General features: G+C 35.2%; 5 protein-coding genes and 1 non-coding gene across 16 annotated transcripts; 2 read left to right on the top strand and 4 right to left on the bottom strand.

Annotated features, from left to right (window-relative positions):
• Positions 1-120: 120 nt before the first annotated feature.
• Positions 121-1,561, bottom strand: Rplp2 (ribosomal protein LP2). Its single transcript, XM_070300258.1, has 4 exons — positions 1,453-1,561; positions 674-846; positions 476-571; positions 121-346 (listed from the first exon to the last, which is right to left on the bottom strand). Exons 2-4 carry the CDS (start codon positions 843-845, stop codon positions 276-278), a joined length of 339 nt encoding a protein of 112 aa, XP_070156359.1. The 5' UTR covers position 846; positions 1,453-1,561; the 3' UTR covers positions 121-275.
• On the bottom strand, positions 909-981 carry LOC138935936 (small nucleolar RNA Me28S-Am982). The gene has a single exon (XR_011447312.1). It is a non-coding gene; the product is annotated as a small nucleolar RNA Me28S-Am982 (small nucleolar RNA).
• Positions 1,562-3,817: 2,256 nt separating the features above from the next.
• Positions 3,818-8,345, bottom strand: LOC138935581 (uncharacterized). The gene is made up of 3 exons (XM_070300257.1): positions 8,059-8,345; positions 6,490-7,604; positions 3,818-6,058 (listed from the first exon to the last, which is right to left on the bottom strand). Exons 2-3 carry the CDS (start codon positions 7,420-7,422, stop codon positions 4,052-4,054), a joined length of 2,940 nt encoding a protein of 979 aa, XP_070156358.1. The 5' UTR covers positions 7,423-7,604; positions 8,059-8,345; the 3' UTR covers positions 3,818-4,051.
• An 857-nt stretch (positions 8,346-9,202) lies between these two features.
• Positions 9,203-17,589, top strand: LOC138935762 (zinc finger CCCH domain-containing protein 18). 7 transcript variants are annotated; one of them, XM_070300591.1, is made up of 8 exons: positions 9,203-9,545; positions 10,462-10,762; positions 10,964-12,110; positions 12,281-12,774; positions 12,939-13,198; positions 13,336-13,719; positions 14,579-14,965; positions 15,160-17,589. In XM_070300591.1, the coding sequence occupies exons 3-8, from the start codon at positions 10,985-10,987 to the stop codon at positions 15,605-15,607; spliced, it is 3,099 nt and encodes a 1,032-aa protein (XP_070156692.1). In that variant the 5' UTR covers positions 9,203-9,545; positions 10,462-10,762; positions 10,964-10,984; the 3' UTR covers positions 15,608-17,589. The 7 variants fall into 7 exon arrangements, with proteins under 7 accessions (XP_070156692.1, XP_070156688.1, XP_070156690.1 ...); XM_070300587.1 differs by having other exon boundaries at positions 10,440-10,762; XM_070300589.1 differs by having other exon boundaries at positions 10,428-10,762.
• Positions 16,865-19,511, bottom strand: Fitm (acyl-coenzyme A diphosphatase Fitm). Its single transcript, XM_070300594.1, has 2 exons — positions 19,231-19,511; positions 16,865-19,179 (listed from the first exon to the last, which is right to left on the bottom strand). Exon 2 carries the CDS (start codon positions 19,120-19,122, stop codon positions 17,968-17,970), a length of 1,155 nt encoding a protein of 384 aa, XP_070156695.1. The 5' UTR covers positions 19,123-19,179; positions 19,231-19,511; the 3' UTR covers positions 16,865-17,967.
• LOC138935764 (CKLF-like MARVEL transmembrane domain-containing protein 4) lies at positions 19,207-27,387 on the top strand. Of its 5 annotated transcripts, none has more exons than XM_070300597.1 (5): positions 19,207-19,312; positions 23,864-24,018; positions 24,563-24,736; positions 25,310-25,408; positions 25,715-27,387. In XM_070300597.1, exons 2-5 carry the CDS (start codon positions 23,884-23,886, stop codon positions 25,847-25,849), a joined length of 543 nt encoding a protein of 180 aa, XP_070156698.1. In that variant the 5' UTR covers positions 19,207-19,312; positions 23,864-23,883; the 3' UTR covers positions 25,850-27,387. The 5 variants fall into 5 exon arrangements, with proteins under 5 accessions (XP_070156698.1, XP_070156696.1, XP_070156697.1 ...); XM_070300595.1 differs by lacking the exon at positions 19,207-19,312 and adding an exon at positions 19,661-20,078; XM_070300596.1 differs by lacking the exon at positions 19,207-19,312 and adding an exon at positions 20,118-20,527.
• The last annotated feature ends 69 nt before the right edge of the window (positions 27,388-27,456 follow it).

Here is a 27,456-nt window from a genome sequence, read left to right as displayed (position 1 = left end):
TCTGTTAAGTATTCTAAAGGTTATCATTGTATAAAATTTTACGAATATTAACGCATTACTGTTCATAACTAAGAGACACGAAAGATAATCTCGAGAGAGGGCAGACACACAGAAATTAAATAATGTAAAATATGCTTTATTCTCCAGCAGTAGTATTAATTTTGTTTAATTTGTACATTTTATACAATATTTTGTTGTCACCATTTATACCACTGCCACAGAATGTAGCATGCTTTCTTTTGATGACGATAAAAAAAAAAAAAAAAAAGACGTTTTTAGTCAAACAGACCAAAGCCCATGTCATCGTCTTCAGATTCAGATTCTTCTTTAGCAGGCTTCTTTTCTTCTGTTAAAATAAAAATTATTTGTATTAGGGATATTATTATAAATATAAAGTATAAATATGTTAATATTACTATTTGCATTACTACAAATAGTGGTGTGACTTTTAAAATTAATGCAGAAATAAATGTACCTTTCTTTTCTTCAACAGGAGCTGCAGCGGCAGGAGCTGCAGCAGCACCCGCAGCAGCTGCACCGCCAACTGGCATGGACGACAATTTTTCCCTGCCTAAAATCACACGATTATATTTAGTTTGTCTTGTAGAAAAATAGCGTATACATTCTTTTAAGTAGATAGTAAGATAGTGTTGCAAAAAATATGTCGACATACCCTTGGCAATCAATTCATCGATGCTCTTTCCGTTCAATTCCGAAATAACTTTTTTTAGTTTTTCAGCATCTGTTTCAATTCCGACCGATGATAAAATCTTTTCAATATCATTTTGGCTTGGCGAGGCTTTGCCTCCCAAAACAGCCAACATATAAGCGGCCACGTAACGCATTCTGCAAAGTGTAGATTATTAGAAGACTAATAGAACTAATTTAACATAATTATTCTAAATGCTAATTATGCTCAGTACAAATTATATACCATCACAAACATTCAGTCGAAAGATGGTGAAAAAATCATCATGAAAGAACAAATTCTAAATGTGTATCTAAAATTACCAAGTGTTATAATATATTGGTTTTGTATATAAAGTAGCATTCGCGCGAAACGTGATAATTGATATATATATTTCGTATTTTATATAGTAAAGACACACACATTATCTATAAAATGTATTTATATTCAAACGGTATAACCCCTATTGTATTTGGTGTGTGTGTGTGAGAGAAATCGAGTTTTTTATATCAAACGTTTTTATCATTTTTTCAGAAAAATATATTAAAAAAAGTAGAAAACAACGATTAGATATTACTTTGCATATATTTATACGCGCCCTTAAGACGACTGAGTTGCGACGTAACTGAAGGCATCCAACGATACGCCGAATTATAAAAAGCAATCGGGCAAATACGTTAATTATTTCAATTCATCAATGTTCGAATAATTCTAAATAAGAAATATTATTTTCTTATATAAATTCGAATATATCAAAACTGTACCTTTAAGTCTTACGACACGAAACGTGGACTTCGCCAATAGAGCAATATACAACGTGCGCGAGCTAATAGCTGGCACCGGAAGAACACCGCAAGAAACTAACTACAAAGTGCTGCAAGGAACTGAAAAAAATTAGTACGAAGATGTGAGGAAGGATACATTTTATTTGGTATTACAAATTCGAAACGTCTGATTGGACGAAAGGAACGAAAATTTCCTTGTTATCTCACCGTTATATCGCGCATGCGCGAAAAATGGCGCCCATTTAGTAACACTGTTCCATCTATAAGTTTTACACGTTTATGGTCACGCTAATTTCTCTAGAGGTCTCGAGATGTCTTCCATACTGTTCTTCCGGTACCAGCTTATGCAAGGTGCGTTCGAAAATCCTACTGAAAACATAAATACCCCCGTGGGGTACGGTATCATTTAATTAGGATTTAATAAACGATAAATAGTAAATGTGTGGAAGTACCAATTTTTATTCAAATTTTGTGTACCTTTTTATTGCTGCGCATGCTTGTCGCCAGAATTTCATCAATATGATAGATTTCCCAGCCTTCAAAAGTGCATGGTATCTTTAACGATTAAATTTTTTTTTTTTTTTTTACGTTATCGAGCGACGATTTTTATTTTTCAAATCTTTATTTTTATTCAAAAAGGCATCGATTAAATGTATTTTTATCAAAATCTAAGTAGAGCGGGTTATTCTATAAACATTCACTCTGTCTTTTAATTTTTAACTTTAGATTCTGTGTACCTATCTCTTCTCTGTATAATGGTTTTATAACTGATTCTTTTTATTTCTTAATTGTAGCCATTTGTTCAGATGATTTTATAGATTTTTATACCACTCTTTTTTATTTATTAATTTGTTTGCGTTAGATAATGTACCTTTTTCTATTCAAATTTTCTTGAGATTCTTGTTACATTTATATTTCAAACATTTCTTGTTTTGTGTTTACTCTACAATTGATGCATCTCATATCTTTTTTTCACTCCTTCTAGATCATTTCTCTGCATATTATATACATTTCCCTTTTTTTTATAAAAATATTTTCAAAGGGCCAAACATGTTATAATATTGTATAACATCTTATATATATAGTTTCATTTGTTGTAAAAATATATCATTATATTTTGTAATTCTAACTATATATGCTGTAGTTATAATTATAGATGTGGTAAACATAATAATTATATCATAATTATATCTATAAAAGCCATTAAACAATGTATTGAGAATTTATTGTTGAGATTATATACAAAAAAAAAAAATACTAAAGATATAAAGAAAATAATACTTTACATAAGTAGAGAGAAACTTATCATAGTTATCTTTTTTCAGATATTTTTCATAATATGATCGATTAATTATAATAAAATCTTTGAAAATATATATCTTGGATACCACACCTCTCTCCCTTCCTATACACACGCACACACACATATATATGTATATAAAGAAAAGAAAGCTTTTGTATATATTAATCAAGTAGAAAATTGTGTATTTGTTTTAATATCTTATATACAATATTACAAAGATATAGATTATCAATCAATATCCTAACTATTTAGATATTCTAACCACTGTTCATGTTTAATGCCATCATAATACTTAATGAATAATTTTTAATGTTTAATGTGTAATTGTTTAAATATATGTAACTATCATAAGCTAATATACTCTAAGCTTGGTATGAACCCAAATGCACACGTAACATTCAAATATTATTGAAATAATTGCGTGTTTTTTTTAAGTATTTCTTTTTATAAATTATATACAAAAATATAACAAAAAATGCAATATATAAAATCTACAGAAACTAATATTATCGAAGTCAAGTATGTTGTAACAGACTTAAAAATTCATAAGTAAAAATATTCCATAAAAACGATACAGAAAGAGAGAGAGAGAGAGAGAAGAAAGAGTCAGAAAGATATATTAATCTAAGAAAGAACGTTAAGTCTATTCTATACCTTGAATAGATAATGCTGAGAATTAAACAGCATTAGCATATATATTTCGAATACTATTAGTGCATTAGTTGAAGTATACATATATGTATATATTGTATGTATATATGCATATATTTTATTATATAATTAATTTGAATCTTTCACTCCAGATATACCAATTCATTTTTAATGTATGTATGTATGATATATATATATATATATATATATATATATATATATATATATATATATATATTTAATTATTTCAGTTATACTATATTCATAGGTATAATATATTTGTTCATTTATTATTTGTTGACTTGATTCAAGTATATGAACAAACAATTCTAAGATAACTAGCAAACAACTATATTTTATAGTTGTTTAACACATTTTTAAATATGTAAGAGTGCTAAGTATACAAAATGTTCCCTGTAAAATAATTCAGTTTACTAGAACAAACATTTCGATAAGATATCATCGAAATAAATAAACAGACATGCACTAACAGAATTCAAAATAAATATAATGTTCAATTTCCTTGTATGGTTTACTTTCTTGTCCGCAAATAAAATAGTAGTTTAATTGTTCTTATTCTAGTTTATATATACATTATTTCATTATCACTATCTCTGTGTGTGTTTAGTTTTCAGTAAAATTTAATTTATCCTCTTCGTCGAATATTGATCCATCATCAGACAATTCGTGTTCCTTGTTCATCAAAATGTACTTAGCTTGTGCGTTACAGTCACGTTCCTTTTTATGCGATTTTTTAATGGAAATCGTATGCAACAACTTGACAAAGTTCGTTGCGTTTAAATCATTTGGAGGTGTTGTATTCAGTTCTGATTTTTTCACGGTTTTTACATCAATATAGTCTCTTGCTCGGCTTGTAGATGGTTGAAGATCATTGTAAATAATTTCTTCATAGCATTTGCTCTTCTCCTTCTCTTCATCACGCGTATTACTGCACGTTCCCGTTTTAGCACAATCATTATCGACATCCATATGTTTTAAGGACGTATGTTGCTTCAACATACTTGTAAAATTGACATTTCTAGTTTTTTCGGAATATGATTCTTCCTTCCACAAAATTGGTCTCTTGCATATACCACGACTATGCTTATCTTTCTTATGTGATTTTTTAATAGAATCTATATTACAAAGTAATTCTATCGTTGACATATTTACCGGAGTTGATCTACCATTTTTGTCTTTCAGATCTGCAACATCCGCTGATCCATCACTCGAAACAGATGTATTAATTTCAAGTTTTTTAGTGTTAGCATATGTAAAATCTTCGCTTTCTCTTGGTTTTTTCAAACAACGTGCGACTGGCGTCGTACATCTAAAACAATCGATTTCTTTTGATGTAATTTGTGCAGGTTTATCTTGTTCCTGCGATATTTCGTCTGCACAAACACGATTTGTAACTGTAAATTGACTTGTTGACATTACTTTTCTGGTAGGAGTATAAATTTTAAATTCATCATTTGTATTGTTACATCTCAAAGATGGTGATTTGGAAGAATATAATAATTTGTGTACTCCGTTTTCAAAGGACACATTCATCGACTTTTTCTTCTTTTTGGGTGAAACATCAAGAGATTCATTTGCCTCAAATGATTCATTCCTATATAAAGTTTTACTAGTATTTCTTTCTTCATATCTATTATCTTGTAATGAATTGTCATATTTTTTACGATACTCATGGTGATATTTATGGCATTTAGCGAGACCGGAAACTCTTTTGCTGTACTTGTCTTTTTTGTGTGACTTTTTAACTGATTTAAAATCAGATAGTAAGAGTCTGCTTGAATTTATGTTTTCAGGTGTGCTCGGCCGATCAGCATTCTGCGAGCTTAAGGCGCAAACTGCAACAGCTGCTTCATTTTTAACATCTTTACATTGATTATCATTAAAAGTATTTTCAACTGATACTTCAGATTGTGCTGTTTCTATTTTCTGGTAGAGAATCTTGGCTTTTGATGAAGATTTTCTATTTTCATGTTTAATCTTCTTATGCGATTTTTTAATCGATTCCGTAAATATATGCTCTTTAATATTTATGTTATTTTCAGGTGTAGTCGCTCTATTAGAATGTTGAGAAACAGTGGAATTCTGAAGATTGTTGTGTTCTGAAGATATTGCTTTGTCCTCATCCATTACATTGACATTATAAATACTTGAAAATTCTTTTTGCGAGAATGGTTGACATGTATTCTTATCGCAGATATTTTGCGCAGAATGATCTTTTTTATCGTCATAATTTGTGAGATGTGTGCTGTCTCTATGTTGTATATTTTTTTCACATCTCTCACAATCACTCGAATCCATGTCCTGTATTTTATCATCTTCTATTTCGTTCAATCTGTTCATCAAAAAATTCTTTTTCCTTAACGAAGTTTTTCGCTGTGCATTGTGCTTGATAACTCCAGTTTCAGAAAGTTCATCGTCTGAATCATAAATAAGTGTTTTCTTAATAGTTTTATTTTTTTTCTGAGATTCTTTTATGGAAACCTTACTACAGCTAGCAATTTCAGATATATCCATTGTTATTGATTCCAAATTTGTATATATGTCTTTGTTTTGGGCAGAAACATTTTTTTGCTGTGTAAATGATCGTTCTTCATGACCATATAACTTCTCCTGTTAGAATGGAAATGTTAATGTATCAGTTATAAAGTTATAAATATATAATGCCTCAGAATTGCTAGAAATATGGATTATTTATGAAATTTTAAAAAGTTTGCTTTCCATATTTTCTAAAATATTTCCCAAATTTTCATCAACATGTCAATTATTGCTGCTCATGATATACAATATAATAATTATGAAAAAATACATATCGTCATGCATGTGTAATTATAAAACTATATGTTATATAAAATGTTGCTCAATATATCGATTTCTGAGAAGAAATTATAAAATATTTACATTTATATATCTAATTTTACCAAAGTGATAATTAAATGTACAAAGTTGTAGCGATATATATATTTATATTTACACAAAATAGTTTGAAAACGAAAAAATAAAAGAGGAAAGAAAACTGCAATATTTCACAAACTATATAATACCTTTTTGTGGCTCTTCTTGATAGCACTCATACTTTCTGGGATTAAATGCATCATGTTGTCAGGTGTATGTGACCTGTTATGTTCATCCTGATTGAATTCCTGGGACAAATTCCTGGGTGTACTTGCAACTATATTACAGCCAAGTGCTCTTGATCTATTCTGTCGTTTGAAGGATTGTAAATCAGGTGTTTGTGATATATGTACGATATTGTCGATTTTTTCTTTGAGGTTGCTTCGTAATGACGATGTAGAACAGGATGATGATCCTGACCTGTTCACATTTTCTTCTGTATTAATCCTTTTACTGCTCGACATTTTAGCAATTTTTCGATTTTGTTGAGGCGTTTGATTCTGATTTTCATCAATTGACTCTAAAGATGCAACTAACATGCTGCTGGCGACTGAATCACTTGAACTTGAATCGAGCCTCAAGGATTTATCTAATATTGATGACGATGTGTCAGTAATTGAATCAGCAGGAGAACCCATATCAAAATTGCTGGTCTTTTGTGGACTTGGAGATGAACCAAAATTTAATGACTTTTTTATATTCATGTTTCTGTGGTAAAACGAATCACGATTGAAACTAAGTGCTCTCATTATTTTAGCCGATCTAGATAAGTCTCGCAATGATTTGCCTGCATCAAAAGAATCTATGTCTAAATATGAACTTGAATATTTTAATAAATTATCCTTCCTTGGACTAATAATATCAAAGTTTAAGGATCTATTCATTTTATGGCGAAGCAAACTTGTACTTTTTAGTGGAACTGATTTACTGAGCACTCTGGATCTAAATCGTTGTTTCAAAAAGAATCTACTATTATCCAATGGAGTCAAATTTATAAATAATTTATGTTCCGATTCTGGAGTCAGATTATTATCTTTATTGTCGCTATTCATCGTTTTTGCTAATAATTGGTTCTCCAACATGATTATCTATATCTTTGGTTCAGTGTATACGTAATGCATTTATGCCATACATAAACATAATAAAGACACACATATATATGTATATATACATATAAATATATAATTATATTATGTGGAGGATTATTGTGATAATCTTTTTATGAAGACTGTATATACATATTCCTTTTTTTGTAAGGATTTCTCTGTAATAAAAAAGAAAATTATTTATAAAAAACAATGCACATAAATTATATTTGTTGTCTATATATAATTATTTAATCTAAACAACTTAATAATAAAAATAATAAAATAATAAAAGATATTTTTAAATACAATATATATTTTTATGTAACTAAAAGATGTTTCTATATGTCAACAATACTATTTGTTATATATGTCTATCGTTTTGTTCATTATTCTGTAAAATTTCTAATAGATAATGCTTGAAAAATTTTAATAGAATACAATTTGCATCTATAAATTAGCACATGTTGCGAGTGTGCGTGTGCGCATAGCATCAAGTTGAAAGAAAGAGATGAATAGAGCTAAAAAAAAGATAAGGGGAAAAAGAAAGAAAGAGAGAAATGTAAATCAGAATATAATGCGCGCAGAGAAATAGAATATTGCGAAACGGCATATGCCAAAATATTTGCTTACTATTTTGGCCGCATGTGTAAGATCGACTCATCATCAATGGCTGCAGAGAAGTAAATTCCAGTCAACAAATTATTCTCATAAATCACTCGAATGAGCGTCCTCGTCTCGTTCCACACAACTATTACGTTTTATTTTGAAACTTGAATATCAATTTATACAACGCAATAAATCCTCTTGCGATCAATTACGAAAACACAAGAAATCGAGACCACAAAACTGATCACCATGTACGCAACGCAGATCAGCTTTTTCCTACAGGATCCTATACGATCCTTGCGCACATCCTGTGATAGAATAGCAGCGAATAGGACAAACTCTACGCATGCGCAATTGAGTAAGCGGTATAAAAGCCTATCAGTTTCATAGTTACAAATGTTGAATGACTTTGATTGACCAATCAGAACAAAGCAGGTGCATATTTCTAATGACAAGTTGGTCGCATTTCAAAAGACAAATTTTCATAATATGAAAATCAAGGAAGAAAAAAAGCTTTGTGACGGATATAGGGACTTTTCTTTTATAAAACAATTAAATTAAATTAATAGCGTTTTTGAATGAACAGGTTTTCATCAATTAATCACTATTTTACTATAAATTCAAATCTTTTATTGGCAGAGATGATGCAATGACGTCATTAATCGCTAATCAGAGCGATTAAATCTACTACATTCGAAAACGCTATAAATTAAATTTTCGAACGCACTTCTGGATTATTGGACGCATTCAGCGATCTCAATCGAACATGATTGGTTTTAACTTTTAGAACCAACAAATCAACGTCGAGTGTTCACAAGCCAGTTTGCCCGACCGTTAAGGCGCCTTTACATGGCAGGGAGCGTTCAAACGTCGAGCGTTATGCGTCTGCGCAGAATATTGTTGCCCAGAATTATATTTATTTCATTTATTTTATTATGTAATAGAAGTGTATGTGTGTGTGTGTGTGTGTGTTATTATTATTTTATCTCAACCGAATCGCTCATCATGTTATTAGCCGTAAGAAAGCTGGAATCTATCTCATTCAGATTTCTACGATTTCTGTGCAGACGCAGACGCAGACGCTCGACGCTCGTCCATTATTGCCAATATGCTGCGCATGCGCGAGAAAAAGAGTCTCCCGAGAACAACACTGCGCCCATCTAGTATCAATTAATTCCACAGCCAAAAGACTCGGACACTCGAGGATTCTGCATTCTCCTCGGCTTTTTCAACGTTTGTGCTTTGTTCTCTTCGGTAATCTTCGGCGACCGACAGCGACAAGTCCTCCCGCGATAAAGAGAGAACATCGCAGATCGCAGGTCGCGCACGACGTCTGATAATCGGATGGGTGTAGCCCGACGCCCTGGGCCCCTGGGAAACGATTAAGTGTCCAGATACACGGGTTTCATATTGGTGTGAACGTTAGTTCTGCGGGTGACGCCGGCCGCCTTGGAGAGCCTCGGAGTCTCGAAATCTCCTAAGGCCCCACAGGCATAGTACGCGCGACCAAGGTAAGAGGCCCACGATGACACTCTCATTGTCAGCACGGGCAGGATACCGAAATGCAATTTATGCATCGTAAAAGAGAGGAAAAAAAAACGTCACAGCTATCCCTATCTCGCAGTCTCGATCGCAGTATCGACGCGCCGTCGTCGTCGTCGTTATCGTCTACCTAACCTCTTTTATGCTCTCTCTCTCTCTCTCTCTCTCTCTCTCTCTCTCTCTCTTTCTTTCTTTTTGAAGATAATATCTATTTTGTCTATCACGTTTCATTCACGAATAACGAGATAATAATGAGAAAGATGAATTGTCTGGATACGAACACGCCTTTCATGCATGTTTTATACCTCTTTTCATAAAAAAAAATAAGAATTTACAAAATATGCTACGTAAAGTCTCTTTGACGTAACTTCAACGTTACTTGATATTCAGTTGATGTAACAAATTATTCCTTTCTGTTGTTTATTAATTAAATATTACTGCAATCGTTACTGTTGAGATTCTATTGTTTTATAGCAATCATGTGCACACGAATGAGCTTTTTTTTATACTTTATCAGCAATTAATGTTCATGAAAATGTTATCATAATTGCACATGGCAAAGTTTAATTCTGATTAAAGTATAATATAAGAGGAAAGTATTGAAACATATAATTATATAAACAATTTATAGTATACTCTTTAAAAAAAAAAAAAAAAAAAAGCAATAAAGTATTTATATCTATAGTCTATAATATTTATTGAATTATATTTTGCCAGAGACAATAATTAGAATGTTGCTACTGGGACGTGCCATTATTGCACTTAAAGCTTTCTTCATATTCTTTCTGTGTTTTTCAATTTCTCCCTAGTCCTTTCCTATTCTCTTTCTTTCTCCCAAATAGGCCCAAAAGATATTCTTTCAGGTTGAAAGTTCGTTCGCTATAGTTTCTAGTGCAGTACAAAAACGGTTCGTGATTTATCAGTACTTTCTTAGTTTGTGTTGTGTTCAAGTTGAAAGTTTAAATCAACACTAAAAAGTTCCGCGCAAGAAAATTCGACAAAAAAACAGTATATATTGTATATGTGACAAGCAAAGTTCTCAAAGTTTATAAGTAATAAAGTATAAAAGTTTTTGATAAAAGAAAAGTTGTCAAAAGTTGTGACATAAAAAGTATGTTCGACACGATATGGATCGCGCGCGTTGTGCCATCAAGAGCGAATACTTCACAGGCTCTGATTGACACAGGTAAGCCCTGCGATGCTATTGATGCAGATTTTTCAGTGCTACACATTCGGTCGGTGAAACGTCTAAAAAAAAAGACAATTAACTTATCAAGTAAGAGAGAAATTTGTGAATGGGTTACATTTAAAGATTTAATCAAAACATTCCTGTTCCCATTTGTCTAAAGTTGTCTGCTGTCTTTTAATAAACTCCATTATTTTACAGGCTGAAATAGTTTCAACAACTATGTCCGACTCTGGTACAGAGAGCACTTCCTCGGAAGGGTACAACGGAGATAGGAATCGACTTGCTATCACGGATGAGGTGACATCGTCACGCTATTCGCATCATTCCTCGGGATCCGAACGACGAAAATCTGCGGCGAGTTCTATGACGTCCGGGGGAAAGTCACCTCCTGGATCGCCATTATCAGGCGCGGAATCTAAATCGCCGAGATCCACTCCGTTATCACCGAAATCTCAACGATCCGGAATAATGTCTCCTAGTGAAGAAGCTTCTCCAAGATCGTTGCATAGTTTATCGAAATCTTCACCGCCAATGTCACCGTCACCCCTGTCGCCAACATATCTCAATCCTGCATCGCCGACATATCGACCATACGAGTCACCAAAATCTCACCATTCGGGAAACAATTCTCTCGAGTCACCTCGATCGGACCGTAGCTCATACCGATCTCCCATACAGGACAATGGATCATGTCTTTCTCCTCCGAACGATTCCAAATCTATGCATTTCGAAGATGCCGAATCGAAAGCGTCTGATTTCGAAGTGGATACACAAAGGTCCGCTGATAACTCATTAAAATCATATTCATACAAAAATAGCGAATCCAGACAAAGTTCACCAAAATCGCCCAGATCGGGTCCCAGTTCTGTAAAGTCCTTGATATCGGCGAGGAGTTCACCAAAGTCTTTCAAATCTGGTCCAGCGTCTCCCATGGATGATCAAGAATCGGATAAACATTCGCCAGCGCATTCAGGTCCTCGTTCTCCCGAAGAAGACGATGAAGAGAAAAACGGTTCATTTAATGAATTGGACGGCGAACAAATCTCGGATGGGGACATTGAGGATGAACCAGAGACTATGTCTAAATCTAAACCTACACCTATTACTCATGGCGAGGATTTATCAGATGTATCGGATCTTGAAAGCATAGATGGTCCTGAGGAATCTACTGAGGAACAAAACACAGAAATAGATAAGCCTCAAGAACAGGATGTGAAAAAAGAAATTGTTAACAATGAAGAAAATATAGAAAAAGAAGATAAAACTGCACCAGTTGGTTTGACGGAGGAAAGTGAACAACTAGACTTTGAAGCCGATGGTCAATGGAAAGACGAACGTGATGAAGGTAAATACATTATGGAAATTTAAAGAATTTTAAATCCAATTTATTACTAATTTTAAAATTACACACATATATTTGAACATTATATTACGTTTGCGAAATATTGTTATATTAAAGAAAAATCGCATTATGTATCACTAAAATTATAATCATTGCAATTGATAAAATTATAGGTGAAATTGAAGCACCAGGTACAAAAGAGATTAAAGAAATTACGGAAAAAGATAGAGACAAGGATAAAGACAAGGACAAAGTGAAATCAAAAGAAACCACTGAAATGAATGATAAAGAAGAGGGAGAAGAGGGAGAAAAAGAAGAATCTGAATTAGAGGAAGGAGAGCTTAGCGATGGAGAAGATGCACGACCGGAAGAGACTGAACCGAGACCCGTGTGTCGTTTTTATAATCGGGGACAGTGTACGTGGGGAGTTAGTTGTAGATTTTTGCATCCAGGAGTAACGGATAAAGGTAATTACACTATGTTCGATATGGTGAGGCCTATGGCATATCCGCCACACGCTGCTGCCACGCCACACGAATATAGACCGCACATCGATAGACCGAATATTCGATCATTACCCGGTTATGGTGCTCCTGCGCATACACCTAAAGTGGAAGAAACGCCAACTGAATCTGCCTGGGAACGTGGTCTGCGCCATGCTAAAGAAGTAAGTTATTATTAATTATTATTACAAAATAAAATTATTACTACGAAGTATTTTTTATATGTATAATTTTTTGTTGATAGAGAATTAGTATTTTTATAAACAATTATAGTAATATCTTAAGATCAAGTTTCTTAAAAGAAATTTTATTTTTTCTAATCATTTAGATGATGCGTAAAGCGAATAAACGCAAGGAATCAGACATGGATTTTGAAGAGAAGAAAATGAACTTGAGTTTAGGACAGGATGAACTGGATAGAGAAGCAGGATATTATGTGAGAGCGGCTAGTCCCGAGCCGCCGGCTGAAAGATGGCCACAACGCGAAGTACCACAACGTAGAGTACCATCATCTAGACCTACGCCAGATAGATATGTCGACGAACCTGAGGGATATTATCCTCCAACTGTGTCATCCGATTATTATAGGTGAGATATACAGAAACAATATAATCGTATAATTATAAGTTTTAAGAAAAAAAAATTATTTTAAAAGCGATTATTATATCATACAATAATTATCATTAGTCGATCGGCTTATTTTTACCTTTATTTTCATTTACTAGGAGAGTGCACTATAAAGATTCTCGCGAGTATCGAGATCGTCTCGATTATCATGCGATTCCACGCGGCGCGACATCAGCTTCTCCACCACCGCACGGTCGCGACCGAGAAAGGGAACGAGATCGTGAGCGCGACAGAGAGCGAGATTATTACGAGAAGTATGAGAAGAAACATAAACGGCCATCACGGGAGGTTATTGTAGAACGTATCCCGCCGACGAAACCTTGGCGGGAAGAGGAACCACCCCCTGTCGAAAGAGGCAGAGGCGATGAATGGGCGGATCCGTGGATGCGACGCAAGTCTCCGAGCACCGTGCGTCGCAATACGTCATCGCGTCGATCTCGCCGACAATCATACTCTTCGGGTTCATCCTATTCTTCAACGAGGTATTATCCGTATTTGATTGCGATTGATTATGCGTGCCTAAATATTAGTATCAAAGGAAAAAAAAGAGAGTTCTAAAATTATCCAAAAATCGTTATTTATTAAAGAGAAATAACTTATTGAGAATACATATCATAATGATATTTTTTTATAAAGAAATGATAGATGATAGAGAAAGGGGGGAGAAAATTGTAAATGATAAATATTAATTGAAAATTCCATACATACATATATATTTTTCATCAACTATTTATTATAAATGTGTGTATGTAAACGCGCGCATTACATTTGTCATACTGGGTGTAACAAAAAAGTGGTTTAAACATTTGCTTATAATAGTCGCTAAATTAAAAATGCTTAATTAAAGATGATAAACAAAAATTCGATAATCAATATCTTCATAGTAAATTGGCGATATAAAAACGAAGGATTATTTTATTGTATTACTTCAATTTAATATAGTTAGAGAGTAACTATATAAGCAAATAAATTAAGGACTTTTTATTAAAGAATATGAAATGTGTTGAAAAAATATGATTTTATTTACTTGGCGTCGCGACACTACTGCGTCGCTTGATACAGAATGATATCAAGTGTGTATCGACATATAAGAACGATACATAGAATATCTCTTAGAAGACATTCAAATAATAACATGACGAAAAATTACATATAATAATTTCTGATAATTTTTTGTTTTTATATTGTAATTAACAGATGCAGGGAAGGGGGGAACTTACATCAAAATGGAAAATTGCTGTGGAGATATTGATTTACAAACTATGAGTTTACAAATTTTTAAACCACTTTTTCGTAATATCCTGTGTATAAGAAAAATGTATAAGATTATAATCTTTTTAGTTCTAGCCGTAGCTCGAGCCGTTCTAGCTACAGTTCTTACGACTCCCTATCCAGGTCCCGTTCACCATCACCTCCAGCTAGAACCCGTTCCACCGGCAAAAGCAAAAGTACTGTTATTACTTCACCACCCTCCAATCCTCCTGCTGTGAGCGCAACTGCTCCTCAAAGAGGCGCCATGCTAATGAATCCCCCTGCTCCATCTCCTCGCCCACCCAAAGGATCTATCTCTCCTACAACGGGTACTTTGCATCGACGGGCCGGATTGAATCCACCAGCTCCAAGCCCAGTCACATCTCATCAACGTCATCATGAAAAAGCCAGAGAGCAAAAAGCCGCTATGGCTGCGGCTGCCGTGGCCAAAATCATTAAAAGTCGCTCAAGATCTAGGTAAGCAATAGTAGTTAATTATTAATTTAGAAATTTAATACAGCTTAATACTGAAATATCATTATAAAAGTATTAAAATTTAATTTAATGACGTGATTACAAATAAGCATTATAACTGGTTCAATTAATTAACTTATTTTTATAATGTGTGCCTTTTTTCTTAATTTCTGTCGCAACTATTATGCGTCGTGAAGACAAAGAAAAAGAAGGGAGAAAAAAGCACATTCTAAATCGTTTCGCAGTAGTTCTGGATCGGAGAGCAGTGGAAGCAGCAGCGATTCGAGCGAATCAAGTTACTCATCATCTTCCAGCGAGGCACGTAGAAGGAAAGGTTCAACACCGCCGATAACACGTAAAGATTCCAAAGGCATCGACGCTTTGAAGTTGAGTGGTGCGAAGCAACAGATTAAACTCACGTTGAAACCTGCAAGCAATACCACAGCAGTAAAAAAGATCGATCGTAGTGGGCTTATGGCAGGTAAAAAACGAGCTCTCGAGTCGCCGCCGTTGATCGACAGTAAAGCGCAAGTAGCCGCGGCGGCGGCTAAGGCCGCCAAAAAGGTTAGCTCGCGTCGTGAGGAGTTGTTGAAGCAATTGAAAGCCGTAGAAGACGCGATCGCGCGTAAAAGATCAAAGGTTTAAAGATCGATCGATGAATCTACAGTTAAATACGTATGTACTAAACGTTTTCTAGATAGATTGTGTAATTAGCATCATCATCATCATCATCATCATAAAATAACGAGATATGCAAAGTATGTTCAATTGTGTTGGTATACAAAAACAAAAACACGTTTCCATTTTTAGAAAATACTGAATCGAACTTAATTCTTATTTTATTTTTTCACTAGAATTCTTTTGTTCTGTTTTTTTTTCTTAAATAAACATGTAAGCATATAAGTAGTACTGTACAGTCTCGTCCTGATTTTTGTTTTAATAACAACTAAATGATTATTTTTATATAAAATTAAAAAAACACATGTAGTTTATATTATGTTTATGATTCATACCATATAAATACAAAACATTTTGATTCTTGATCCATATACATACACGCATAATGCATAATTTATTATATTAAATATCAGTCAATTTTGAATTCCGTTGATATATACATATACCCACAAAGAGAGTTGCACAATTGTGATAAATTATAACATTTCTGAAACGGCAAATCGACAAAGTGACATCAATCGATTGTAGAGTTCTCAGATTACAAGATCTATTTTTGCCTCAGTTACAAAACAGCAAATTTTTTTTTCTTTTCCTCCGTAAACGGATAAATCTCACATTTTATTGATACCGAAAGTCGAACCAGCTGACTTTATAAAATATCAATCACTCTCATTCCTGTAGTACTCTTATTTGCGGCCAACTGTCATGGACAATTTCTGTATCTGATATATACAGCGATTATAAAGTTACACAGCCGATCCCGAGCAACGATCTGATAACCGAGGAATGTTGTATAAATTGTCATGTCTATATAAATATTTATTCTATATTTCACCTTTATTCTAACATAAAAGTATAGTATTAAAACTATCAAGTAGATTGTCGAAGATTCCCATGTTGCCAATTGTGAGAATTATTTTGCAATTCCGAATTCCACAGACTTATATATTAGAAATATATGTTCTATATATAGAAGTCTGCGATAAACTCATATGCAAGATCTTTCATGAATGTTGCACTTTATTACAAGAGACTATCGAAAACTGCATTCTATATTGAACATAGAAAAGGCTAATAAATCAATTTTCCATAAAGCAGCCATTTGTTACTAGAATCGAAAAAACAGTGCTATAAATCAATATGATATAGTGCTATCGTTTTCCATTAATAAGTGTAAGAGTACACAATTCAGCAAAGGATAAAATTGGTGTAATAAAAATAGCATTTTTGTTTCATTGTTATGAGATAGAGGTTTTTTAAGAAAGAAAATTAGCGACATTATAGATAACATAATTCAGAATGTAAGTCCAGAAATAAAGATATATATTTTCTTTTAATGAAATAGAGAAACATCGACAAGAACTCGATGTAAGTGACTAACGACCTGCGATATTAACGGAAGAATATGATTCCAAAAATAATAGAAGAGTATACTATCTATCTCTACTCTTTCTTTCTCGTAAATAAAGCGATTGTACTACGCGCGAGGAAGGAAGATTTCATAATGGAAACCATATATATTTTGTACTTTTCTTCCGTACATATAGTATGATATATAAACTATGCTAATTTCATGCCAAGCAGCCTGTTAACTTAAGAAACAAATGCTTTGTTAACAACAGACTTTATTAAATATAAGTTACAAAACAAAATTCAGAAGAGACTATTATCAAAGACTCCAACTCTCTCTCTCTTTGGTTCTAAACAGATTAAATTAACATGTGTTTTTTTAACAATCCGTACAGAAGCATCGATAAAATGGACATATGCTCTCATTTAAATATATTATTCTATAATTATAAATAATTACTTAAAAATACCTAATATAAGCCCGTCCCGTTTAAATGAGTTTGATTGAATCATATCTCAACAATGAGGATATTTTAATGCATGTGAACGTTTTGTCGTATGAAATCCAAGATTTAAGTACTTACGTATCGAAAAATAAAGCAAGGAATATATGTATACATGTATGTATAAGTGCTTTTGTATCCAGTAGAATTTTTTAGATGAAATTGTATCTTATTACATTCGATCTTTGTACTAAATTCTTAAAAAGAAGCATCGAACCTTTGGATACTTACATAAGTATCGTATATATACATCCTATGTGTTCATCATCGGTATAATATTTCAATTATTTAAGTAGAGAAAAATGAAAATTTTATGCGAAACATATGACTGTAATGTATGATTTTTAACGTTATAAGCATCATCCAGATAGTATTTCAAATGTTTGTAATTCTTGCATAAAAGATAATCCACTTTGCACTATCACTGAAGTATCAAGAGTCCCTCAAAACATATGCGAAGAACGACACATTCTCTTATGCTCTCGGCGTGTCAAGATCCGATTGTCTGTTTGTTGGATTCGAGTCGGCGGTTTCTTGCATCGTTCTGATCGGCATTCCCATGAACTTTGGTTGATTGGTACCGTTCAAAGTGCTTCGTCTCGCCCTGGTGTTGAGCTCTGGATTCGTTTTTACCTCATTGTACTTGAAGAGACCATCGCCAGGGGCCGGCAAGCCGATCTTGGGCAGCTTGTACCACCATTTATATGTGACATACCACGTAATGACCGCGGCCACGCCGCCGAGAAATTTCTCGATCATAATATGATAATAGAGCATCGTCGACACCAACATAATGTCCCACAGTAGCTGCTGCAGCGTCATCACCACGAAGAGACCGCGCAAATACGGTGTGAGTGCTCGATGCGCCTTCTTCAGGAACTCGAGATCGCCGTCGGAGAGATTACGCAGTGGGCCGCGGCTTGTTTCGGACGGCGTGGATCGCGTGTGGTCCTCACGCATTATCAGATCCTTAATGCCCTCCCATCCCACCAGGGAGGAACCTTCCTCGGCGAGGATCAGACTGGAATAGATCAGGATAAACGTGTGGCCGGATATGTCGAGACCGCTCCAGAATTTACCCGACTGCAGGCACCTCGACTTTGATTGCATCTGAATGTCGCGGGTACCCAGACACCTGCCGTAATTGGTTTCGATGTAATTGAACAGTTTCGTCCAAGCGAGCCAGGCAACGGTGGCGAGAAGAACACGTGCCAGGTGTCGCAGCAGGATCGGTCTACGACCGCAGCCCAACGTGTGCGCCGTCAAGGCGACCCAGGGTACGGTTACGGATAGCAACCAGCCCCAGCCCCACTTAACGAAGTACTGATTCAGAGCATTGTCGGATCTGGAGAAGTAAGTACGTGGCATCACGATGAAGTCCGCGATCAGCGAGACCGCGAAGATCGTGCCGCAATAGATCGCCACTTTGAGCCGAGTGTCGAACAGCAGTGACTTCTTGCATATATGTAGCAGCATGGTAATGAGGATGAGGCCGATGGAGCTCGGCGCCGCGGTCGGCCTAGTACCGCCGCGATCCTCCTGCTGAGTGAAACTCGGTCGAAAGTTCATCCGACTGGTCCCGGCATTTCCAGGTGACGTATGGATGCTCCGTCGCTTACCCGTCGCCATCCTGCTTCGTCGGATCCCGAATCCTAGGTTATCGATGCGTACGATCCCCGATGTCGCCTAAAGACATTACACTGAATTAATCTTTTAGGTTAGGCGTAGGCGCATTACTTGTTCTAGGAGATGCTGGAAAATGTCCAATACGGCGCTGCTCCCGAAATCTTGCTCGTCGCCTCAAGTTGTTGGACTCGAGGTAAGATTTGCTTCGTCATCCACTGTTTGATCCACTCCCCTCTTCTTTACTCCGCATTACTATGCGTGCCATGGATGTTCTTTGCCCTCGGGTTTCTGTTTTAATTTTTCTTCATGTATAGGATATATGTTGTAAAAGTCTATGACGTTTCGCGCTCATTTACGTGGCCATGATTTGTCACGATGATTACTCGATCATGTCGTGCACGATCGACCGAATTGACATGGTTATCGACCGTTGCACGTGTACCGACCGTGCAGCGACATGAACTTGCAAAGTTCGCCGTTAGATGGCGCGCAAAGTTGCGCGGGACGCGGGGTGCCGATTAGCTCACAACGGTCGGTTTTGAAACGCGGTCAATGGGTTCCGGGTTCCGGTCAGTTTCAGTAGATATACGTTTGCTGTCGTAACGTCGAGAGACGCGCGCAAATCTCTATTCGTTCTGTACGTTTCGACGCGAGCGCGACTCTCGTCTTCGTGCGCTTCAAGGACGAGAACGAAGAGCTTGACAGAAAGAGAGTGATAGAGAGAGAGGGAACGCACGACACGCCGGGACGCGGAGCAGGACTCACGTCGGGAGCGATCGCGTGCATAGATCGATCGAGTTTTACGACGCTTCGCTGGGAGCCGAGCGTTGCTGGAAGAGAAGACGTCAAAAGGGAAAAAAAAAAAAAAAAGTGACGGCGTAACGTCGCGCAACGATATCCGGAGGAGGTGAAGCAATCGAGGACGCCGCGCGGAACAGAGAGCAGTAACAGGTGGAACGGTAATAACAATACAGTTGTTCGATTCTCGCAACGTGTCGCGGTCGTCTTCGCGTCGTAGAAGCGTGCTACCTGGAAGATTATTCTTATAGTGTATGTGTGTGTACGTATGTATGCGAGGACACGTACACACGCGAATTGTGCCTTTTTCGTTCTCGGCTCTCCTAGTTTACATTCGTTCGCACGACTCTTTACGAATCGACACGACCACCTTGACGCGACGCGACGCGCATCTAGTCGATAACCGTGTTAATTCGATGTGTACGTCACTCGTATCGTCTTTCTCTCTCATCTTGTGCGTGAGAACAGCGAGGGGCGTAGACTCCGTAGACTCGCGCGAGTACGCGTGAATGAGCGAAACCTTTTCGCACGACGTCTCGTATATTTCAACATAATCGCCAAAAAAAAAAAAAAAAAATTGTGCACAAAACAATTCGATAAACATTCTTGCGTAAGTCTGTGTTATCGCGCGTATCGGTCTATTGTTGCGTAAATGAGAATTGTTTGTAGCGCTTTGATTGTTTACGTTTACATTGTAATTTTGTCATTAAGCTGATTAGAAGCGATTAAGTCGCTTTCGTGTTTATGTTCAACGCACAGGCGTGTAACGGCTGATACAACAAGGATTATATTTTATTGTAAAATTTTGTATTAATTCGAGAGAGATAACCGTATATATATTTCATCGTTATAATTCTTGAAATATTTCTCTTTATAGGGCTTAAACGCAAGATTGATCGATACTTCCGTGAACTAACCATAATTATTAATACTCGACGAATGGAACGACCAAATTCTTGAAAATCGATTCTACGCGACATGGCGTCGCGTCCATCAAGTGATATTTTCCACAGCAAATCTCTGTTAAATTTGACATTTCCCATATCTATCTCTCTCTCGGCGAGATAGCGATATTATGCGCGCGCGAATCTCGACGTTCCTCTACCCACGCACGTTTAGGTAAACGCGATGCATTCCTTTTCGCGATGTTCACTTGCATGCGATCGTTGACGTATTTTTTTAACAGAAATAAAAGATTTTTTCATTTAACCTCGTGAATGTTATCGCGCGGTTTTAATTTATACCTCAAATCTCGACTGGTCTAGAATAGCGAACAAATATTTTTCGTTGGAATTTAACTCTATATACATATATTATATATTTCACGGTAATTATTATCTCTGAGATACATTGTGTATGCGTGCGATATTTGTTATTGATATCTCCGTTGGTGAAAAGAAAAATTACTTGCATAAATATATGTATAAAAAATAATGATTCACATCAGTAATACATGTAGTTATAACTAGAAATGAATTTTGAAATGGGATTACAAGTGATTAGTGTATATTTAATAGTGTGTCGTGCTAAGAATATGGCGATATATATTGCGAATTAAATTAATTAAATTTAATTTTCCAGAATGCTCGTATTTAACAATGAGTTTAAAAAACTTTGACTAACTCTGTACTTTTTTTATACATGTCAAACTATTCATAAAAATCTTTCTTTTTTTTTTCACACTAATGATAAATTTTTAAGTCAGGAAATTTATCATTAACGTAAAAAGAAAAGATTATCGTAAGTAATAATAATGACATTATAGAGTATTATAGAGATTGCATGAGAATATGTAATATGAATAATATGTATACACACGCATACACATGGCATAATGCAATCGTTATATGACGCAATACTTGGCACATTATATTAAATAGGCACATTTTCACTCATCATGTCGAGTAGGTGGATATAGTGACCACGTGTATACGGCCGCGCCTCGCGTCGCGTGAACTGTCATTATCTATTTTCAGTTGGGATGATCTCACGCCATGGGATTAAATAATTCTCCCCTGCAGCATGCGCTTTGATGACATAATATCCACACACCGCGGTCTGTATAAGCCGTCTCTTCGGATCATAACCGAAGCATCTTGCGATCAAGCGGGACGGTTTTACTCCTGTCATTTGGTCTGCACGAAAATCTCTGCGTTCCCAAATCGGCGGAAAAAGAAAAATGAAGTGTATAACATCGCTACGTTTTATATTCTCTCTTTGTCGTGATAATAATTTTCGGAAATAATTTGAAAATCAATGAAATCTCGCAACTGGGAGTTTCGGGGAACCAGACGCGCGCGCATCGATCATTCGTCGTTATCGTCGACGTTTACGCCTTTTATGTCTGCACGATAGCTCTCGTAATCGATCCGCGCAGCGTTTTTATTTTCGCGTCCTTCGATGTCAATCGCGCTGCATATTTCCGGCCGGAGGACATTAATTAAACATTGATCGCGCAGGATATTAATTAAACGTTAATCGCGGCTAGTGCGACAAATATCTATTCAGGTATAGAACATGCGTGCTGGTGTCTATATAGCTATAGATATAGATCGATCGATCACAGTTATAGAATACGTGCTGCGAAATTTTAATAGCTAGTAATTAATACAATTTAAAATTATAATAATTTTCTTTAATTAATATTATTATATTTACAAGAGATATAAATTCATACAATATCATACAATCTGATACGTGGAAAAGAAATATGAGATTAAATGGAAAATGATCTCGGCGAACGTATTTACGATGAAGCAATTGATAATTGTCACGTTGTAGCATACATGTATGCACAATGCTCCGATCGATCTTTGCTTCGGTTAAGATAATCTTTGCTTCGATAAAGATCGTGAATTATTTTTCCTCATTTATCGTGTCTCAAACCTCTTATCTGTGATGCCGAAAGTCAAAATAACTGATTTCATAAAATGTCACTCTATCTTGCTCGCTCTTATTCCTGTCTCACTTATGTTCTCGACAAGTTGTACTTTTGAAAGATTAATTAATAAAATCATGGTCGAGATTCTCTGAGCAATGAAATCTTATAACTAGAAAGCGTTAATTCGTCATCGATATATGTGTATAAGCGAGTGAAATAGTCTCTAATAGTCAATAAAGTTACTTGATCGATTAGATGGAAATATACATATAAGAAGGCTTGTTATTACAACGAGAGTATATTAAGTCGTACATTCAATTCTAAACAAACCTGTTTAAGCATATGTAATTAAAAGTGCTACGTGAGATAGAAAATAATATTAGAGCTGTTTTCCAAGCATGTCTTGAAAATACATATTATCGACCAGTTGTATCACATCTTTTTGGTATTTTTTGACAGAAAGAATTATTATTATTATTATAGCTTAATCCTGTCTCGTTTTTTATTCTTCTTTAAATTTCAAGTTTTTTTAATTAAATATTTTCAAGTTATATTATTAAAGTAAATTTCAGATTAGAATCGAAATATTGTCAAAGTTTTAATCAAATATTCTTTATTAATTATTGATGATTATTCACAATTTTTGGTTTATATTTATCTAAAAAAATCCATTATTTTAGATAGTATGTCAAATATATTTATTTGTAAATGAAAGCGATCAACTCTCAAAAAGGCTAAAGTGCTTTTTTACGCAATCGAATATACAGATATACATGCTACGAAAACATGCAACAGCACGCTTCATTGTTTATATACATATGGATACACATGTTTGGCATATCTATGGCAATTCCACACATACATATATACTACCATCTGATGGGTTGTTGTATTATTTATTTAAAATCAATCTCTCTTTCTACCCTTTATTCGTATGGATCAATGGTCCACTTAGACGCGCCCTTGCAAAGAATTGCCATCGTCGTCTCGCATATCGAGTCAAGTGATGGCAACTTATATAGCAATGACGCAAACATGCGACGCTACTGCATTGTTGTGTTACAGTTTTAGAGTAACCGGAGACGATGGATCAAGGCTTCCCGGGGCAACACACTACCACGACCACCGTGACGACCTCCACTACGACCACCCAGCCTAATATACGGTTTGATCCGTCATACGCGAGGACATTACCTGGCATTCTAAAAATCGTACAAGTGGTAAGTCTATGGAGATTTCTTTTTTTAGAAAAAGAAGTGTTTTTTATATAAAAGAATACATATTTCGTATTATTCTTGGACTGGTAGTGTCTCAATATGAATATTGAACACGATATTCTGATAAATTAATTATCAAATTGAAAGATTACATTGGTTAATTTGAAAGATATTACAAAAGATTACGCGCGAGATAAATCTTTTTTGATAGCCATAGATTTTAGAAAATATTTCTATAATTTTTTTACATTTAGAAACACATAAATGACAGCGGGTCGAAATTATATTGGAAATTACGAAATTCATAAAAGATTTAAAGAAAAGTGCATGTTTGCTCTATTAAATATACACATTACGTATAAACATGCGCTTATATCGTTAGTTAAGATTACGACGGTATAAACAGCTGGTTGCGTCATAGACTACAATGGAGTCTTGAATCTCATGTCGGTTGCAAGAGCCGTGAGATTTTATACCTGCATGGTATTGGCACAGCTGGGTAACACAAAATTTTCTAAATGATAATCGTGTTGGGCTCTTCTTTCAGGTGCTAAATCTCTTGGGATTTATATGCATAACGGTGTCGAGTCAGAGCAGCCACAGCCGGGGGGGATGGTTCAATACCGTATCCATGATTGGTTTCTGGTTCACGGGGATCCTGCTCGTATTCTACTTGTTCCACATTATCGAGAAGTTCTCTAGGATTCCGTGGCTTAAGATTGTAAGTCGCCGATAGTTGTCACGCCGCTGATTTATATCTTCTAATCGCAACATTTTCTATTTTATTCGCTTAGAGAGATATGTGCCTAAAATAAATGTAAATGAAAATAAGTAGGCGGCTGGTGAGCGGGTCGTACGTTCGGTAATATCGTGTGACGCGGATACACGTGTATAATATTCGTGATACGCGGGAACCAGGGAGTGAAAGCTTATTAGAAAGTTTCTACGCAGGAATCTAAAAATCGATCTGTGTCATTCAAACTTTTATATTCACGGGTGAACGATCGATTATGAGCGATGTAATGAGGACAGTCGTCGTCTGTGCTGGATCAAATAATCATTCATAATCTGATTATCCTTTTTTAAAAGTGCACACATTCGCGTATTATATATATAAATAGCATTACGTGGCGCGTCTCGTAATGTCGCGTAACATCTCTTTTCTCGAATCGCCAAAATACGCGTCTGTATCATTACGCAAATTCAGCCACATTCGAATACACAGTTTTACGATCTTTATTCTTATCGGTCGAGAATGTTATCTATACGTCTAATTCGTACACAATATTTTTAGGAATTCGTATTCTGTACGACATGGACAGTTTTCTACTTATTGGCCGCTTCCCTCGCAGCTGACTATGCGCGTTACACCGAAGCTTTCGGTGTTGCAGCGGTATATAAGAATTTTTTATATATATTATTATTATTACTATAATATTACTATATATTTATTATTATTATTACTATAATATGTCGCATAAATAATGTAAATGTTGAAAAAATTTCGATAGAAACATTTCAATTTTTTTTTATCGAAACAAAGAAAAATATAAATCATTGTGTAAAAAATGACATTATTAAGGATGAATGCAACTTTAGTAGATTTTTCAAGTTTCATACTGTTTAGGATATATACTTGTTGATTGTTTGCAGAATGGTATATAGACTTTCTTATACTGAGATATTATATTTCCCACAGTTCTTCGGTTTTTGCGCGATGGTGGCATATGGTTACGATGCTTGGCTGAAGTTCAAAGCGGCAAAGAGCGGCGCGTTGGCACAGGGTCAGCATACGCCGAAACAAGTTTCCACTGTCGCCAGTCCGGCGTATTAAAATACAAGGGAGGGAGGGGTCTCGAAGCAGATGGACCACCGTTCGACCGATTACACTGATCGATCGATCGACACATATCGTTACCTTTATGCGGGGCCAGCTCTTTCACATCGGCGTGTTTCTTTCTCGCGCGGAATCTCAACGCGGCATGCACGGCGCGTGCTTTTCTCGGCTCGACGCTTTTTCCGTTCAATCGCACGTATGCGTCGCGTGTGTTCGTGCGTGCGTATATTCGTTTATTTATATCCGCGCACGCGTACACTTGACTTTCCTTTCGTCTATATATTTTTTTTGTATTTGTAACAAGGCAATAATCTACACTACGCTATAGCGTATCGTTGACTTATATTCTAACACGAAGAGGCGATGCGTTCATGTATGCAATATCCTCTATCGAACAACGATTGTTAATATTTTGTAATAATAATGTTTGCCGTATCTTTGCTGTCGATCGATTTTATTCGATGTTATTTATGCGACGATGTACATGTACATACATACATACTTACACAGATCTATATGTATATACATACATATACGTTGTTGAAACTATATCTTAAATCATGGTTGAAATTGAGGCAACGCTTCACGCATTATGGTACAGTGAGGCTCGAACGCGATATTAAATGCTGGGGCGACTGTTAGATCTATTTTAATCCTCTCGGTCCTTGTTTGCAATTGGTCAGGCTAATCTTGTCTTTAACGATTATTTTTTGAAAAATAACGTTTGCATTAAAGAAGAGTTTTCGGTTTTATCAATTTCCCATAATTTAGACAAACATTTACATATATATAAATACAAATGTATAAATTTAATAGAGAGAGAAATATTATCTTTGTATAAAATATGAGTATCAAAAATATATTTGGATTGTTGCAAACAAGGACAGAGTATGCAAAAATTGAAATACCGAAATACGGTTTTTCTTTTCTTGTCGTGCGTAGCCTTCTTAGACTGTCGTATAAATTCTTTAGATTGTTCGATATTGCGCTTTGCGAGTCTCTGGAGGGATAAAAAGTGCAGTTACGTGTATATTGTATTGAGAAGAAAATTAAGAGAATAATGTAGTATGATCATATACATATACACATACACACACGCGAACACACATACATTTATATAGATACGTTATTTAACTGTCGAGTCAGTCTATTAGCTCGCGATGAACATATTCACCGCATTTGTCATCATATCAGATCATTGTATCGTGTTACTCGGTACGCGTAATCTCATATAATGACGCTCACGAGATTCTTTATGCCAAGGACAAGAATAATTTATTACGAAGAATGCCGCACTTTTTCTATTGCGGCTCGCGCATAAACTATATCTACTATTTTTGTTATCTTTACTCAAGATTGAATTTATACAAGTACACATTTCACGGTATACACTAATATCAATGTCTAGTTGAAGATATCTGGCGAATATTTACTCTAATGGATATTACTATGCATAATGAGACGATCGGCAAAGTAAAACTTCAATATCGGTAAGTGTATTCAACGAAATAAATTATTGATTGTTGTTTCCCGAATGTGAAATTCGATTCGTTACCAATGTCCTTTCAATGTAGAAAGAATTTTGTCAAATGATTGTCGTATAT

The sequence above is a fragment of the Polyergus mexicanus genome, unplaced genomic scaffold, assembly GCF_030449975.1.
Source record: "Polyergus mexicanus isolate NDT 795.1 unplaced genomic scaffold, iyPolMexi1.0 SCAF_8, whole genome shotgun sequence".
Lineage (NCBI taxonomy): Eukaryota > Metazoa > Arthropoda > Insecta > Hymenoptera > Formicidae > Polyergus > Polyergus mexicanus.
Note: the sequence above shows the minus strand (reverse complement) of the source record. Positions and strands in the feature narration are given on the sequence as shown.